Genomic DNA, 19167 nt, shown 5'->3' with positions numbered 1-19167 from the left:
GGCGATGTTTAATAGTAAGTGTAATAATTAATAGTGTAAGATCATTTCCACATGAACAATTCGAAGGATTGGGACTAAACTGCTGTGTGACCACAAGAAAGCCACTTATTAGTGAGGCTAATCAGAAAAAACAACTTCATTTTGCTAGGGAGCATAAAGATTGGACTGTGGAGCAATGGAAAAATGTCATGTGGTCTGATGAGTCCAGATTTACCCAATTCCAAAGCGATGAGTGCCTCAGGATAAGAAGAGAAGCGATGAACCCATCATGCATAGTGCCCACTGTACAATCCTCTTGAGGCAGTGTTATGATCTGGGGTTGCTTTAATTGGTCAGATTTAGGCTCAGCAATGTTATGTACTGAATGACCAGGTTATCCCATCAATGGATTTTTTTTCTTCCCTGGCAGCACAGGCATATTCCAGGATGACAATGCCAAGATTCATCGGGCTCAAACTGTGAAAGAGTGGTTCAGAGAGCATGAGGAATCATTTTGAATTGGCCCATGTCCTTAACCCCATTGAAAGTCTTTGAGATGTGCTGGAGAAGACTTTACGGAGTGGTTTGACACTCCCGTCATCAGTATAAGATCTCTGTGCAAAATTATATTATATATATCATGATATGTAGAACATGTACTAAAGCTGTACTGTCTCTTATTTATATATATATATATATATATATATATATATATATATATATATATATATATATATATATATATATATATATATATATATATAAGAATAGCAGCAGTTCAGCAAAGGCTTTTGAGAGCATATAAAGAAAATAGAGTCAAATGGTTTCTTTACAGCATCCTTGCTATTGTGATTAGAATTTTTTTGTTTTTGACTATAAAGAACAGAAATAATATAAAAGAGATGTTATTTAATGACAAATGGATTGTATGGATTTCATCTTTGGACACACGTTATATGGAACGATTAATAAAAACTTTTATTCTCAACCAAGGACCTGTAAGACGTCTCGGAGTGACACATGAAAAGAAATCCCTTTAGACAAACAGACTTGTGGTTGAACAAACCTAATTATATTATGAAGAACAGACAAAAGAAAAGCTGTCGGTGCATGTGTCTGAGTTGGTCCATTTTCAGAGATTCAGAAGCTATCTACCACTCACGCGCACAGCGTGAGCATCTCTCACGAAGCACACGCGTGTGAAGAGTTTTCTCTCTTTTTTTCTCTTTCAGTCATGTGGAAACATTTCGCAAGAACAGTGTTGTTTGTATGAACGCCACAAATGATCTCCGACCATCTCAAGAGGTGCTCTGTGTTTAGTTTTATTAGCTTATAACACCATACGTTTAAATCACTGGTTAGTAAAATCTAAATATTTGCATCCAAAGTCTGGTTGCATATGTGAAATATTTACTTGTATTGTAGAGGGTTGCAGAGTGAAGAATCGACCTCGGAAGTTTATAATCAATATTGGGAATGTTCAAATGAAGATTGTGATGCGTCTAAAAATCGACATTTTAACCAAGCCCTACTGACTATACTGAATTATTATTGCAGTGTAAAACCCCAAACCAAACCTGCACACACTTCACCTCCATTTCTGACTCTTCCAGCCATAATCTCTTTGTTCCCCTCAAGGTGACTGCATTCGGGCTGGATCTGGCCGAAGCACAAGGAAGATTAAGTGCCGCTGCAGTAAGTCACCTCTCCCAACCCTTCCAGCACCTCACCATTGACTCCCACCATATGACTTCCTCCACTAAATGCCACTTAAGCTATTACATCTCTCATGCCCAGGGCTGCTGGTGACCTCAGAGGGTGAGGACAGTGAAAGGGCAATGGGATGAGAAGCCAGCACAGCAGCGCCCTTCCCTGTGACAGGGTTTACACATTCAGTCTGACAGCACTGAGACTTTAGAGAATGGGTTTGGGGTACATTGAGGGGAAGCTGCTTTCAGCATTGTATAGTTCTGCTGACATGGTAGAGGTGTTTAAACGTGTATTCGCTGTGGCAGCATTTGCCGATGTGTCTTCGTGGCATCTCAATGCAATCCAGTAGTGCTCTGTCACCTTTGCAGCTAGCATTTTTTCTAGGTGAGTTGATGGTGTATTAGAATGAATGTTACATTTATATAGTGCTTTTCTGACACTACACTCTAAGCGCTTTACACAGTGATCAGGGGACTCTTCTCAACCATCACCAGTGTGCAGCATCCACCTGGATGATGCGACAGCAGCCATAGTGTGCCAGTACACTCACCAGCTATTGGTGGAGAGGAGAGAATAGCATTATAGAGCCAATTAATAGATGGTGATTGTTTGGAGGCCATGATTGATAAGGGTCAATGGGGGGAATTTGGCCAGGACACAGGGGTTATACCCCTACTCTTTTCAAGAAGTGTCCTGGGATTTTTAACACATACCACACAAAGTCAGGACCTCAGTTTAACATCTCATCCAAAGCATGGTGCCTTTTTACAGTATAGTTTACCCATCACTATACTGGGGCATTAGGACCCACACAGACCAGAGTGTGAGCACCCCCTGCTGGCCTCCCTAATACCTCTTCCAGCTGCAAACTTAGCTTCATTGGGCAACCAGTCTTGAGCTACAGGGTGACATGGCTGCTGGTTAGAGCAAGCAATATGTTCAGTTAATTACATTAATGTCTCATCTTGACATTTTGTTTAGACATCAACAGAGTATGTGAGAGGAATGAAAGTGGAATTACATGATTTTGCCTGTATTGAGTTTTTTATTTTTTAATTGGTGCAATTGTGTTATCTCTTACTCCATGATCAATCCAGTATTCCTCCAACACTAACATATATACTCATACAGAGATCTAAGGCAGCCTATGGCCATTTAGTATCATGAAAAATTATAGTTTATAAAGAGTAAGTGGCCATAAATGTACATATTTACAATATTATATACACTCTCTGAGCACTTTTTTAGGAACACCTACACACCTACTTATTCATGTGATTTATCTAATCAGCCAATCATTTGACAGCAGTACAGTGCATAGAATAATTCAGATACAGGTCAGGAGCTTCAGGTAATTTTCATATCAACAATCCAGAATGGGGAAAACATTTGATCTCAGTGATTTTGACTGTGGCATGATTGTTGGTGCCAGATGGGCTGAGTATGTCTGTAACTGTCTCTAACAATCTCCTGGGATTTTCACACACAACAGTCTCTAGTCTGGTGCAAAAACAAAACAATATCCAGTGAGCAGCAATTCTGCAGATGGAATCCCTTTGTTGATGAGCGAGGTCAACGGAAAATGGGCAGACTAGTTCTAGCTGACTGAAAGGCTATGGTAACTCAGATAACTACTCTACAGTTATAGGCAGTAGCTTTGCTACAAATAGAATAGCTATTAGCTTAACTACATTTTGGAGTAGTGAGATGATTGCTTTGCTAGTTTTAAAATAAAGTAGCTTTTCAATAGCGAAGCTATTTTTTGACAAGGTAGCTACATACATAAAGTACACCTGGACACACCATGTAAATACAATAGTATATGAATATGTAACATATAGTATTAACAAATTAACATAGTAGTAACATGGTATTCTTTGAAGTACTTTGAAGCACCATGCAACTACAGAATGGTCCATAAAAGTACCATATATTACTATCTGATACTGTCAGAAATCACACCGTTATTGTCCAGATGTGCTCACACACACACACACACAACGAATTTGGCCTCTTATCAAAAGCTTCCAGTACATACAGAAATACAACATCTAGACAGAATTACAGAACAATATGAATAGTATTCTGTATGTTTATTGTACAGACATGTGCAAATAAAATTATGATTAAATGGGTATGGGTTTGTAGAGGTAGTAGTATAAATATGAAAACTAAAATGTAAAAATAATGATTTTATATGTTGAACACATGAGTTTTTCTAAATATGCTTAAATGTAGCATATTTGTAGCTTAAATGGTGCAAGCTACTTTGGGCATGTAGCTTGTAGTGTAACTTGCTACTTTTTCCGAAGTGTAGCTTTTAGCTTAGCTTAACACATTTTCTTGTTGAGATTTTGGTAGATTTGAGAATAGCATCTCAGAATGCACAATATTGAACCTAGAACCTTGAGCAGGATGCTCAAGTTTCAATAGCGGAATACCACAGCATGCAATTTATTAGGACTGTAGTGTTCCTAATAAAGTGCTCAGTGAGTGTAAATGTATACACATCGATGTAAATAAATTAATTGGAAACAGTGGTGAACAGCAGTATTTAACTAAATTTTCAGCAACAAATAACAAAATAAAGTGAAATAATGCATAGGGTAATCTGCCTGAAGCTCAAATGAATCGCCCTTTAATACAATCATGTACAACCTATTCACTTAAATGAATCAAACTTACCAATGCTTCAAATGAGAGCGAGAGGACAGTTTAGGAGAACTTCATATACATGATTCGCCTAATTGATTCCTCGAAACAAACAGATTCACTAAAATGAATTTGACTTAATAAAGATTCATATGAGAAAGTGGTTTAGAAGAGCACGTCTTCTTATTGAATGGAGTGCACAGAAATAAGTGCTCATATGGGTGAACGTGTCAGGAAAATGTTCACATTTCGGGATAATTTGCGAATGGAAATTGATTTTTCCAGGAGAGCCAACTAAAAACCAGAACGATCCCAGGAAATCCTGGATGGGTGGCAACTTGACATGAGCGCTCTTTACAGCACACACAGACATGTGCACACATTTGAGAGTTTAAAAGCAGAAGACAAAAAATGCATGTACCAAATTGAGTCAATACTTTGTGGTACCGGTCCTTTAGAAAGAACCACAATCAGGCAGTAAACAGTTTTCTATTCATCAACATTCATGAATGAAGCAAAATCATGTGGTAAAAAACAGACTGTCATTATTCCAAAACATCTCGAGTCATCCATGGTTTCATTGGTTCCTCGTATTCTGTGACTTATATACTGTGATGAATAGTTTTAGATATTTAGGTTTGTACACAGTGATGGTAAATTGTGACATATTTTTTCTTTTATATATATATATATATATATATATATATATATATATATATATATATATATATATATATATATATCATATCTCAGTAAAACCCATACATGAACATAGAACCAGCATTAGTGGTTCTTGTAATTGTTATGTAACCGCTATGGTGCTGCACAATTGTAAATACTCACATGTTCCATGAGCTCCTTTATCATGCCATTCCACAGGCCTTTGTCATCTTGAAAACCATATTTCCCATCTGGCACCAGGTGGATCTCATAGGAAAATCCTAGAATGCTGGCCAGCTCTTTAAGAAGGTCGATACAGAAGCCCTCAAAGCGGTCATTGCCAACAAGTGCCTTGTCAGACTTCTTAAGCATGACATATGGCTCCTCCTGTACAAATGCAAAATGTCAAATGAGAAGTAGCTTCAAATGAACCATGTTTTTTGTTGTTGTTGTTTTTCATATTACTCAGTGCACATGTGCCTAATTGAGTAAAGTTGCTAAATAATTAACTAGTAAAGTTAGTTAATTGAGTAAACTCAACTGACTGGTCATGGCATGGCATTACAGTTTGGTACATACAGCTCTTTGATGTTAATGGTGAAGCTAACTGTATTTTTCATCTTCACATTTAAGTTTTGTTTGTAATATTTGTGCCACTAATGACCATACAGAATTACAATTTGTTTAAATGGCTCAGTATAGCAACATTGGCTCAACCAATGGCATTAGCTTGGGGCAGGATGATTTCATAATTTGCAAGGTTAGCTTAAGAAACATTGATTATAAACATTATTTATGCAGCCCAAACAAGTTTTGTCCCTTCCAAGTCCAACCAGTCCCCATCCGTACTGTTCGGTCCTCGCTTTCTGAAAACCAACACATTCAATCAACACTTTCAGCTGAACACTCAAGTTGTCAGTCGCATATCCTAAACGTTATTATTTTATCCTACCAAAGGTAGCACCTTGGAAAGGTGGCCAGTCCATTCAGGAGCACTCAGAGGAAACCCATGCCAACACTGGGGAGAACATGTAAATTCCACAAAGAAAAGCCCATGGTTGGCTGTGACTCAAACCCAGGATCTTATTTCTGTGAGGCAACAGTGATAACCAGTGGGACAATAATTGTTTGCACCACTGTTGGGGTCAAGTGCTGAAGGTGGAGGGTAATCTTTGAGAAACTGAGTCATTTATGATAATCCTTATTCCTGTACTGTAAAGTGAAAGAAACTCCAAGCATCATTTGGGGGTTCCTCAGCTGCCACTTAGGCAAATCCTCTGGCGATTATCCAGACACCCATAGAGTTCTCTAGAACTTTTTTGTTTTAGGTACTTTTCCAAGGAACTAGTACATTCCGTCGCTTTTGCACCTGAGATATTATAGTTCTTCAAACCCATTTTAGGGTAAATTTTTACCTCCTTTTACCTAGGTACTTTTGGTGCATAAAGGGACTGTGGCAGACTGTGGGAGGTGCTGCAGCCTGTGATTGGTCAAAAACCTATGACACACAACTAGCTTTGAAAATCTCAAGGAGCCCACAGCCACCATTTGTAAACTAACTTTGACTGCACTAATTTTACCATTCCCTTCTGAAATGACATATAACAAACAAACTATACAAAGAGGATCACCCTTTTCACATGTGGGTAAGTGTGTGTTTGAGTGATTCATTGGGAGACACGCTTTGAGTTTATATCACATCTGTACAGTTTGTTCTGTGTGACTATACAGAAAATAAAGTGATTTCTGGAGTACTACATATAATCTTTCCTGGTATGATGAATATAAATAATCAAATGTTTATTGAGAGCGGGTAAATTAAATCTATTATACACTAAACCATAATGTAATCTAGTTAACATGAGGGAAATATATAAACTCATTTGACTTATTACAGTGTGATTAACTTGTATCAAGACATCTTTTTAAGTAAATGAGATTACAGTATTTTATGTTGAGTTGTAAAAGCCTTTATTGTATAAATAGGTTTATAGTGCATTTTCAACATGTTTGTGGTTAAAGAGTGCTTTTGCTGCCTTGTCCCTCTCTCACTCTGGCTGCAGGGACAATTTACATGAGCCTCACACGCCCAGTTTAAACTGTAACCTGAAGACACAGGCTGCATCAGAAAACTCAAAAAAAGCCTTCGGAGGCTGTATAAGGATTGATGAAGATAGGATAAAATAAGGTGCTTTTTAAACTGTTCAGAGAGTTCCATTCATCATAATACTCATTTAAACCATTACCTGAACAGCTGCCAGCATTTCCAATGCAGCCAAAGCTCATATAAAACAAAAGTGTAGCTCCAATCCCTCCATCGTGTTATTGATTTTTGTTGTTGTTGCTGCTGCTATTGAATCGGCAGTCCAAATATTATCACAAAAAATGGTCGATTCAAGATGACATCAATCCGAGGGTTAATTCTGTGAGTTGTAATGCAAAAAAAGAAACGTCTCAATGGTTGTTTCGTCCCTATAAAGAGTTCTCATCTAGAAAGTAACTAAGGGAAAAGTACTGGGACTGAAGGTGGGAAAGGACCTAATGGTTCATTCAGTGGGCCCATCATAAGGGAAAGGCTTTGAGGCACATGAAATATATTTTGTACATTCATATGATATCGGAGTCTCCTTTAAAGGTTTTCTGAAGGATCTCCACAGTGTGGCAGCTGAGGAACCCCAAATGGTGCCTTGAGTATCTTTAGAATTTTACTGTGCATTATGTGATTTTGTGGAAAGGAAAATTATGCCCTGTGCTCGAAGATGTGTTCATGGAGTTACCAAACAGCAACCATTCTGGCAGAACACCTAGAGAAAAGGGAGTATCCAAGACCAACTCTGATGGATGCAGAGGTATGTAACTTCTGACAATGATGTGAAGTGTTGTACCACAATTTTGAGACCACCTAGCCCTACAATACCTCTACATATGATTGAAGTGCTCCACAAGACCACTGAAATGGACCTGGTGGGACCACTGCATTAACCAGCCAGACTTTATCCATTTAATGGCTTTCAATACCACTTAAATCTCATGCTGAATTAAAGTGAGTGCAATTGGAGTCTCACAATGATTCACTTACTTTAACATCTAAGAGTTACCAAAGACAGCTAAAGGCTTTTCTTCTATTGAATAACTCTTCAGACACCAGCCTTGAGAGCATTCCCATTGGAAAAATAGGAACAAAAGACGTAAATGACTTGGTAATGTTGCTGATCCATGTTCAATATGTCCAGCAACACATCTATGACACAGCTGCTCAGCAGCATGATTTCAAAATCGAGGGCCAAATTTCTAGCTTCTTGGTTGTGTCCATACAGTTGATAAAAGGTTGGGGCCACTGACATATCAAATCCACCAACCAAACTGGAAGAAAGCAGGATTAAAAGTGTATTTAAGGGGAATCAACAATTTCCCAAGAAGACATCCACTTGGGTGAAAACGTTTCCTCACAAAAAAATGTATAGGAACACATTTTTTTGATGTCTTCTCTGTGACACCTGGTCAAACCCAAGCGAGGCACTACAGGTTTCATTCTTTATTGAGAATGGTTCTGTTTAAAATATTGCAGGGTTATCAAGTCAATGATGCAATCATTGAAGAATCAGTGAGCTTTTCTTCCAGCCTCTTTTCTCAGTTCCTATACCAGATTCTCACATTTACAAAGACCTAATAATGTTGTTATTCAAAAGCAACCCAGTTGTGGGTGAGCTCCTTGAGTGATTAAGTAAGGTGTTACTTATTTCCACATTTGACAAAACCAAAGTAATTGGAGGAATGTCATTCAAACTAAATTTAGACATTCTTTCAATGGTGTCCTATTGGCCATAGTCCAGCATTGGCCAAATGTTTTTTTGCAGGCAGATAAAGGTGTTTTGATGAAGCAATGATGTGAACTTCAGAGTTATTTCAGGATTGCTCGATTAATTGCGTCTAGCCCTGACAGTATTTTCCACTTTAGCCAGAAAATGACATGTTCCAAGTCAGAGAGAAGATGCAAAGGATTCCAGAGAACAGAACTAATGCTAGTCATGATCGTTCATCCTTGAACAAAATTTGGAAATCAGTGTCATTGCAGTTTTCTGCCTTTCCAGAATCTTTAATAATAACAGATGCTATAAAGTGCTTCCATTTGCATGGTTTTCTCTTCAGAGAGTTGCTGTGTATTCGCTGCTGGCAAAAATATGAATTTAAAATACTGTATACTGTATTTAATACTGTACATGGAGAGCTTTCATTATCTCTGTGGCCAGCTTTCCTTACATTTCACACAGAACAGATTTTGCCCAATGTTTCAGGTGGGATCTGTAAGGAGATTTATACATTGAACTGGTATTCTTTAGGGTATTCTATTAATGTTAAATTCATGTTCTCACACCTTTTTATTAGAAGGGCTGTGATTGGCTCTTAGTTGCCGGGAAAAACACCTTCGGGGTTAAGGGGAAGAATTACAGGACAAAAGATTGGAAAGGGCTGGATAGATTTTATAGAAGAGATTGCTTTATTTTCACAATTTTGACTGATCTCATGATGAGGTTCTCATCTCATGGAGGCTCGGTTTCTTTTTGTTTGTTGTTGATGTTATCCTTGAATTCATACATTGTGATATATTGTGTATAGTGTGTATACCATTTATAAACTAACTCATTAGGTACTTTTAAACTTTTTTTGGTAGGATTTAATTGAAAGTTTGATGTGTGTTCTTAGGAAAATAATATTGTTTTATAAAACAATACAAAACAAATAAAACTGTTATAGCAGGTTATTCCAATTGTATTAGGGAAAGATGTAACATGTTTTATATGTTGCAGTTTTATCCAATTTGTTAATATTTGTGTAAAACCTTTTCAATTGGGCAGTCTCATTAATTGTTTTGTGTTTTATAATTGTTTTACTGTTTAAATATTGTTGAAAAAATATAAACTAGCATATAATACATATTAAATTCAGATTTATTGTGAAAGATTACTTTTTTAGGTAGTAATTTGTAGATAAAAATGCTTAACTTTGAAATCAGTAAACAGCAGGTTTTCATTGTGACAATGTACCCCATATAGTGTGACAACATGCTATGTGTTCAATGAACCATATCCTTTTAATGTATTTTTTTTATTATTATTATTAATATTAATATAATTGTGTATTAATATAATAGTCTTTTAAGAATTTAAGGGGTTTATTTTTGTGAGTGCGCAAAGCACAGCGCTATGCGCTAAGACCTTACACAACATCTTATCTCATTTTTGGGAGAGCGCTAATTCTAAGCGCAATTTTTGTGCCAACGCAAGAACAAGTGGGCATGAGCTTAGATATACAGTACATACATAGATGACTTATTAAAGGCTGTTCCTATGGGCTGTTATATGTAAGCCATCAGCCATATTAGAAAGGTCAAAGTCCATACATGCACATGAAAGCAGTTGAACGTGCATCTGCAACAGTCTTTGTTGAACATTCCATGATGGCGGATGCGTTGACATGTCCGGTGCAGTCAAATGGGGTGTCAATGTATAAATATCTATGTGCGAGAGTGCAAGTGTTTGCGCTAACTTTGGGTGTAGGCACACACACTTTGTGTGTATTGAATGGTATTGAAGTGCTGCAAAACGCAATTTGCGATTTTCTTGAGAAATACGTTATTGCGCCAAGACGTTTCCAAAGCAGGTTTTATCTCAGCTCAAAGTCCAAAGTCAGTTCCTGCATTTGCAGTTTGAAGACTCCACAAGCAGACGGTAATAAAGTTAATATCCAAACTCTGAAAATATAGCGGAACATCAACTTATGTCCCTGACAAAAGCCGTGTTATGAAACATAAATGTATTAGATTTATGTTAAACTATCTATAGTTCATATAGTTATATAACTAATATAGTTATTATTGTAATGTTTATATTTACAATTGTATTTATGATCTTTTTTGTATTGGCATTTTTCCACCTGTTGTCGTAGAGTTAATTTTAATTCACTGCAAAAAAGGCCGTTGGAAAAAGTTGGACAAAAGTATGTTTGGATTTGTTATGATTTTTTAACCATTTCATTATTTTGATGATATTTTTGTTCTGTTTGAAGTGTAAATTCAATTTTGAAATATTTTTGTCTTACATTTTTTGTGTTGAAATAAATGAATAAAATTGTTAAAAATGTAATTCAACTGGTAGAAGTAAAGTGCGTTGTGATACAATCACTGTTATTACTAGCCATGATTTGTGTCAGTAGATGAAAACGATTAATCCTGACTAGAACCACATTTTCATTGCGTGTCAAAGAAAAATGCCTGACATTCAACTTGGTTGCAGTTAATGCATAAGAGGTAATTTCATATGTCTATTCTTCTAATGTATTGCATATAGTCCATTTTTACACTTCCAAGTTCCTATGAATGTGCTGTCTTTGTTTATATCGTTGGTACTTGAGGGAATGGACTATATAATAGGATGCAGACACTGCAATTACCAGAGAAGAACCTTAAATTGCACTTGTCCCAGTCCATTTAGCGCTTTGTGCGCATAGTTTTGCAAGACCCACTTGCGCCTAAACTTAGCACATGCTCGCACAAAAATACCAAAACTTGACCATGCCCACTGACTTTTCACTTATGACTTTAAGCATAGCGCTATGCTTAGCAGTAGCGCTCTTAAAATAGGCCCCTAAGACTTTAATGTGTGTGCCTATGCAGAAACTTACTTTAAAAAATAAACTATATATGGTGCACATGTGTACATGTGGAGTACAACATGTTACAACTAGCCCTGGTCACTACTATATATGAAATCAAAGAATAATTTAAGTTACCTTAATATAAATATAAATTGACATGTGTTTGTAAAAAAATAATTATGTGCATGGATGCACAACCATGACATTCATGAGATGGATATTTTAGGGCCCTATGATTTCCGCATTGTGGAAAATAGACAGAATCGTGGATTCAGTCATAAAACCTGACAAAATGACAAAGAGGAGATTATTTTATTCACTGTGATATGCAACAAACGCAACACATGCATAATACATATTTATATAATTAAATCAGCCTTTAGCTATTTAATAAGCACATTAGCCCATATAGCAAACGGCTTTTCCGGAGGTGAGAAGTGAAGTCGTCAACAGTGTTGAGTAAGTTACTCTAAAAAAGTAATTAATTACAAACTACCATTTACATCTTATACAGTGTAATTAGATTACTGGACTAATTACTCTGTCTGAAAAGTAATTTCATTACTTATTATTAATTACTTTCTAAAACCCATATCAGCCTCGACCAGATGAACAATATAAGGATAGACAATGAACTGTTCTTTTAATTCTTTCATATAAAACATGTAAAATCAAATAAATTATTCTTGAACCAGCCAAAGAATTTGAGGGGGCAGCGATAAATTAGAAAACATATATTTTAACATTAGATGTTACATTTCGATTTTAAATTCACCATTGTTTCATATAGAATTGTTCTGTACCGGTAGTCTATTCATTATTTAAGTCAATTACATTAGAAGTAACTGTAATTAGAATACTGAAAAAAGAAGAGTAATCCCTTACTTTACTTTTTTCAAGGAAAAGTCATTTAATTACTTAGTAATGCGTTACACCCAACACTGGTCATCGAAAACATCTGGTTTTGCAGTAAATTGTCAAAATAAAAGCCCTATTTATCTAGATGCGTGAAACTGAAAAAAATGCGACAGCAATATATTACTTCTGTATAGCAAAATGTAATATTCAATGTAGTAGTGGTGGTGATAATGATAATAATAATTACATTATATTGAAGCAATGTCTCACAAGCAAGTGTTTCATCACTTCTTTCATTAATAATGTTATGCTCCACAGATTTCACTGGCCGCTAATATTTGTATAATTTTTGTCTTTACCATTCTACTTCTCTTTAAATATTCTATATTTGCATAAAATGTCAATGATAATACTACAATAAAACTCTTCTAATGGGTGTAAACATGCATGTTAAATCAATCTATGAGTCGATAGAATCTTCATTAGTGCATGTAGAATAGATGAATTAGTTGTCCATTTTCATCAAAAAGTTTGTTGCAAAATTCCCTTCTCTAACAGTTGTTACCATCTGTTCAAAGCCCCCAATCTGTAAAATTCCCAAAGGTTTGCATGCAAAAGTACCTTCTCTCTTGTTTGCATGAAAATCCATGAAGGGAAGTAAACAGTTGCCAACAGTAGCCAGTGCAGTGAAGGATGACATTGAAGAAAAATAATTAATAATATGCAGGAATGTGCTAATTAATGTCTTAATCATTTAAAGAGTGCCAGATAGTAGCCCAAAAGTTTCAGGTTTCTTTTTTGTAAGCTGATGCAATAATATGATATTGCACTCTTACCGGGTACCACAACATTACATTTGGAGTGATGACAAAGGCTTTGGATATCTACGGGACTTGTTTGGTAGAGGAAGTGTTTGCTGAAGGAGTAAGTTGCTGTCAGTGAACATCTAGGATATTAGAATACCATCATTTCTGTCAGTCAGAGTTACCTCACATTCAATAAACTAGTTTAAAGAGATTTACAACTCTCATGTGTTCCAAACCTGTATGACTAGGACACATTTTTATAAACCACAAAAGACAGAAAGTCATATGTGTTTAGAATGACAGTAAATCATGATAGAATATTCATTTCTGGGTGAAAAACAAAAGATCAAATACTTTGTTAATTTCTTAAGCCAACAAAGTGCAAGTCCACTGGTTGATGCTAGAAAAGCTCTGATTATATCCTATCTTGATATAATATAATAAGGTATTGACCTTAACTCATAAGTATAGCCTTGCCATCCAATCCACATTTAATGAGTGTTTCTCCCTGTGATAACTCATATGCCTGTACAAAATAAGTCCATGGAGGGTGTTCACAATGCAACAGAATCCACAAACTTTCTTGCAACATGTATAAATGCAGTGTTGAATTGGACACACATTTATTTTAAGACATGTAATTTGTGCTGTTATTTGGCAAATGACATTGGGTAAAGTAAGATTGCTCTCAGCATGCATCTGCCTAACAACAATAATTTAAGGCCGTGTTTCCATAGTAAATCTCTAAAAACGTAAGGGATTTTAATAGAGTGCAACAGTCTGGTTCCGGAAGTAAAATATCATTCATTTTCTCAAGGCAAACTGATTTTTAATTATAATATATAAACCTTTAAAGACAGACCTACTGTGAGCTCTGAGGTTGTTAATCAGTAAGCATTATTGCAACTAAATCTAGCTTTTTTTTTAGCACAATCTCTGGTAAAAAAAAACTACACAAATATATTGTTCTCTTACGAGAGGTTCTCTCGTATTGCGTAAGCTAGCTTACGCTACGGGAAAGATTCATCTTTTCTGAGATATTGAAGCCAAAAAATTATCCTTAATTTTGTATCCATTGTCAACGCAGTGCAGCAGCTGCATACCTTGAGCGGGCTAGCTAGCGAGCTCATTAGTTGCTCTGCGGCAACTGCTGCAGCCTATAGACGAACTTGAGTGAACTCGCGTCCAATGACAGGCGCCCGCGCCGTCACTGTATCAAAGCCTGCCAGAATGGGCGTGGCTAGAGTGCATATAAGCGTAAGTTCGTAGGCTGGAACCCTGATTTTCATCTATTCAGCGAAGCTCTTCGCATCTCTGAACTGCAGAAGCCGCGTCGCCGTTCGAGGGGCATCTAGCAAGCTTGGACAGCACTCGAAGAAGCCGGCCGTCTTCGCCACCTTCAGCCATCCTGGGAGCTACGCCATCCGGCGACGTATCCTTTTTAGAGCAAGCTAGTTCCTCAGCGAACTTCACAAAAAGAGCAACGAGCGTATTTTTAAAGATGCCTCGCACCACCTGCGCCTCATGCCGCGCCCCTCTCAGCGCCGGAGACCGCCACCTCATCTGCGCTCTCTGCCTGGGACTGGAACATGCAGAGCTCGCCCTCGCTGACGGCGGATGCGACCTCTGCGAGGAGCTTCTGATGTCGACCCTGCGGGCTCTACTCGAAGCACTCAAAACCGAAGCCGCCGCGCCGCCTTTCGTTTCGCTGCGCAGAAAGAAGCGCCGCTCCCAAAGGCTGCCGGAACCGAAGTTAGAAGCGACTACCTCGCCGGAGCCTCTCCCTCGAGCCTCGCTTTCACCCTCCCCGCCCCCCCGGGACGCGCAGTTGCCGCCGAGCGGCCGCACTGTTGCCATCTAGGATGACGAGGCGGAGGATAAGGGCTGCTGTTCCATCATGGCTTCGGACAGCGAGGAGTGGTCAGGCTCCCAAGCCTCCTCCTCGGCCCAGGAATCCAGCAGGACCCGCGCCGGAGTCGAGGAAGAACTAATGCGCCTCCTCACACAGGCCGTCGACCGCCTCGGGCTCGAGTGGTCACCGCCCTCTGAGCAGGCTCCCAACAGACTCGACGGCTGCTTTCTTCAGAGCCGTCACCGCGCGGCGCCCGCGGCCGGGCCGCTCCCTTCCTGCCGGAACTCCACGCCGAGCTCTCTAAATCGTCGAACGCGCCTCTCTCGGCCAGGAACCGTCGGTGGACGGCGCCACCGAGAGGGGCTACTCTTCCATCCCCCCGGTCGAGGATTCGGTAGCAGCACACCTTTGCCCGCCCTCCGCGAGATGGCGGTCTAAGCCAGTGCTCCCGTCTAAGGCCTGCAGAACTACTTCCGCCTGTGTTGGCCGTGCCTATGCCGCCGCCGGCCAAGCCGCATCTTCACAGCGCCCAGCTCAGCAAAGCCAGACTTCTCAGCGTCGACAGGGTGGCCGCCCTAGAACGCGCTCAGACAGCCGCCGCAGACCGCCGCCCCCCTGTGGGCCTCGGCCTAAGATTGCGCTGAAAGCTGAGCAACCGAAGTCCTCCTAGCTTTGTTGAGGAAACGACGGCTCAGTCCCGCCGCGGCCGGACCACCGTCAAAGCTTCGCCCCCTGTCAGTCCCCTTCTCTCAGGCTACTGCAGTGGTGGATTCAGCAGCCAAAAAGCCGGTGATACTGCCCGCTTGCCTGCACTCAAATGCCGTTTTCACGGCGACCCAAAGAAATCTTGTAAAAAGCAAACATGCCTTATGTGTAGAAAATGTGCCCACAATCCAGTGTTCACCCCTACACACAAGCATTACACTTCCCGTGTCCCTATCAGAGCCCACTCACATAAAGCGGGCACAGCCAGCTCAAGTGTTAGAGTCAATAAACGCGCCCACGAATCCGTGCGCGCGCCCCTTCTCTGCCCGCTCTGTCACACAGCCAGCAAACACCTCTCTGTATGTAAGTCCCATGCCCGTGACTATGCTCGCACATCACTTCACAGATGTGACTCTTTCCCCATTCACCTCAATCGGGAAGTCACTCACAGAACAGCCTGTCCCTGCTGTCTGCGAGCAGTCATGCATAAGCACAGTAAGTGCGCTCACACATTCTGTTCAGCTCGCTGTCAGGCAATCAGGGCGACTTGGCCATTCACCCTCTAGCGTTACACTTCAAAGCGTGGAAAGCTATCCCAGGGATATCCAAATGGGTGTTAAGCACAATAAAACAGGGCTATTTGCTACAATTCGATCGCCGCCCTCCCCGCTTCAGAGCGCGGCTCGAAACTACTGTGAACACGGAAGCAGCCTGCATGCTTCATTCAGAAATAGCAAACCTTCTGTGCAAAAGGGCCATAGAGAGAGTGCCACCTTCTCTGAGCGAGTCGGGGTTTTACAGCCATTATTTTCTTGTCCCCTAGAAAGACGGCGGCCTCAGACCAATTTTAGATCTCAGGGTTTTGAACAAGGTGCTCGCAAAAAGACCGTTCAAAATGCTTACAATCAGGAAACTCCTCGCGCATGTGCGCCAGGGGGACTGGTTTATTTCTCTCGATCTGAAATATGCCTACTTTCAGATTCAGATAAATCCCCGTCACAGGCCATTCTTGAGATTCGCCTTCGACGGCCAGGTTTATCAATACACCATCCTTCCATTCGGCCTGTCTTTAGCACCCCGTACTTTCACGAAGTGCATGGATGCGGCGCTCGCACCCCTGCGGAGGCAGGGCTTGTGAATTCTGAACTATTTGGACGATTGGCTGATTTTGGCACAGTCACATACGGAGCTTCTGTCTCACAGGACAGTTCTCCTCAGTCATCTGAACAGTTTGGGTCTTGCAGTCAATTGGACCAAGAGCTCACTACAGCCCAGTCTCCTTGGAATAGAACTAGCCTCCATGGCGATGACGGCTCGCTTATCTACACAGCGCGCGCGCCGTGTTCAGCGACTAGCCGCGTCCTTTCAGATGAACAGCCTCACGCCTCTGAAAATATTTCAGAGAATGCTAAGTTACATGGCCTCAGCCGCAGCAGTACTTCAGCTGGGTTTACTGTGCATGCGCCCGCTTCAGCATTGGCTAAACATCCGCGCGTCTCGCCGGGCTTGGGCCACGGGCCGCCAGCCGATCAGAGTGACTCAGACCTGTATCTCAGCTCTGCAGCCCTGGGCAGTGGCCGAATGGTATCAGCAGGGAGTGACGATGGGAGCTGTATCTCACCGAAAAGTCATCTCGACAGACGCGTCCAACATGGGTTGGGGCGTGGACTGCGAGGGCTCTCCGGGTTTTGGCCTATGGTCAGTTCAGGAAAAGCTCCTTCACATAAATTGTCTGGAAATGATAGCGGTCGAGTACGTGCTCGTGCGCTTCCTCCCGGTCATTCAGGGTCACCACGTCCTGGTCCGTTCGGACAACAGATCTGTGGTATCCTATCTAAACCGTCAGGGCGGTGTCAGATCCAGGAACCTCTTCCATCTGACGAAACGCATACTGAGTTGGTCCCAGTGCCACCTGCGCTCACTGAGGGCGACGCACGTGCCAGGCCACCTGAACGACGGCCCAGACAGACTGTCCAGAGACAATATTTCTCCAGGGGAATGGTCCCTGCATGCTCAAACATTCCAGAAGTTATGGCGCATATTCGGCAGAGCAGAGATAGACCTCTTTGCGTCAGAAGAGAACTCTCACTGCCCAGTATTTTTCTCGAAAAGTGAGGACACGCTGGCCCAGGACTGGCCCAACTGCCCGCTTTACGCCTTCCCTCCCGTCTCGCTATTGCCACAGGTAATGCAGAGGATCAGGGAAACGCGTCACTCGGTGCTCCTCATAGCCCCGCGCTGGGAGAATCAGACATGGTTCCCAGAGCTTACGCAGCTGTCACTGACAGCCCCGTGGCCCATTCCAGTGAGAGCAGATCTCCTCTCTCAAGCTCGCGGCACGATCTGGCATCCCCACCCAGAGCGCTGGGCGCTGCACGCGTGGGTGATCAACGACTACCCGTCGCTTTGCAAGAAGGAGTAATAAACACTATCATACACGCTAGAGCCCCTTCCACGAGAAGACTCTATGCGTCCAAATGGTCTGTGTTTTCAAAATGGTGCACCGACAGAGACCTGGACCCACGGACATGTGGGGTGTCGTCGCTGCTCGTGTTTTTACAAGAGCTGCTGGATAAGGGCAGATCCCCATCCATGCTCAAAGTGTACGTGGCGGCCATCGCGGCGTTCGCTGAACCCCTGCACGGCCAGTCACTGGGAAAAAACGAGCTGGTCATCCACTTCCTCAGGGGAGCTAGAAGGATGAACCCCCGCGCCCCCCATCGGTTCCTATCTGGGATCTTTCCGTAGTTCTCGAAGCTATGAAAGCCCCCCCTTTTGAACCGCTTCAATCCGTGGATTTGAAATACCTTTCACTCAAAACCGTTTTTCTAACTGCCCTGTCATCAGTTAAACGTGTGGGAGACCTTCACGCGCTGTCTGTCAGCGCTGCGTGTCTTGAGTTTGGACCAAGTGACTCCAAGGTCATTTTAAAGCCTAGACACGGCTATGTCCCTAAGGTGATCGGTACTCCTTTCAGAGCACAAATCATTTCCCTATCGGCGCTGCCAGCATCCGATAGCGAACGCGACGCCAATCTCCTTTGCCCAGTCAGAGCACTGAGATTGTATACTGCGCGCTCCGCCTCTTTCAGACGCTCTGAGCAGCTTTTCGTTTCGTTCAGAGGGCGCACCAAAGGTTTCGCCGCCTCAAAACAGACACTGTCTAGATGGATAGTGGACCCTATTGCTGCCGCGTACGCGTCAAAAGACCTACCATGCCCGTTTTAGGCATTAGGGTTCACTCCACTAGAGGCATGGCCTCCTCGTGGGCATGGTCCAGCGGGATTTCTAT

General features: G+C 41.2%; 1 protein-coding gene across 1 annotated transcript in view; it reads right to left on the bottom strand.

Moving 5' to 3' along the window:
* LOC127655530 (glutamate receptor ionotropic, kainate 3-like) overlaps positions 1–19167 on the bottom strand; it is a 226605-nt gene that overhangs the window by 50860 nt on the left and 156578 nt on the right. Inside the window, exon 10 of the mRNA XM_052143414.1 lies at positions 5185–5388. Within this exon, the coding sequence (XP_051999374.1) occupies positions 5185–5388 (204 nt within the window). The remainder of the gene's footprint in view (positions 1–5184; positions 5389–19167) is intronic.

Source organism: Xyrauchen texanus, chromosome 15 (assembly GCF_025860055.1).
Source record: "Xyrauchen texanus isolate HMW12.3.18 chromosome 15, RBS_HiC_50CHRs, whole genome shotgun sequence".
NCBI lineage: Eukaryota > Metazoa > Chordata > Actinopteri > Cypriniformes > Catostomidae > Xyrauchen > Xyrauchen texanus.
The sequence above is the reverse complement of the archived record's forward strand: the minus strand, read 5'-3'. Positions and strand labels throughout refer to the sequence as shown.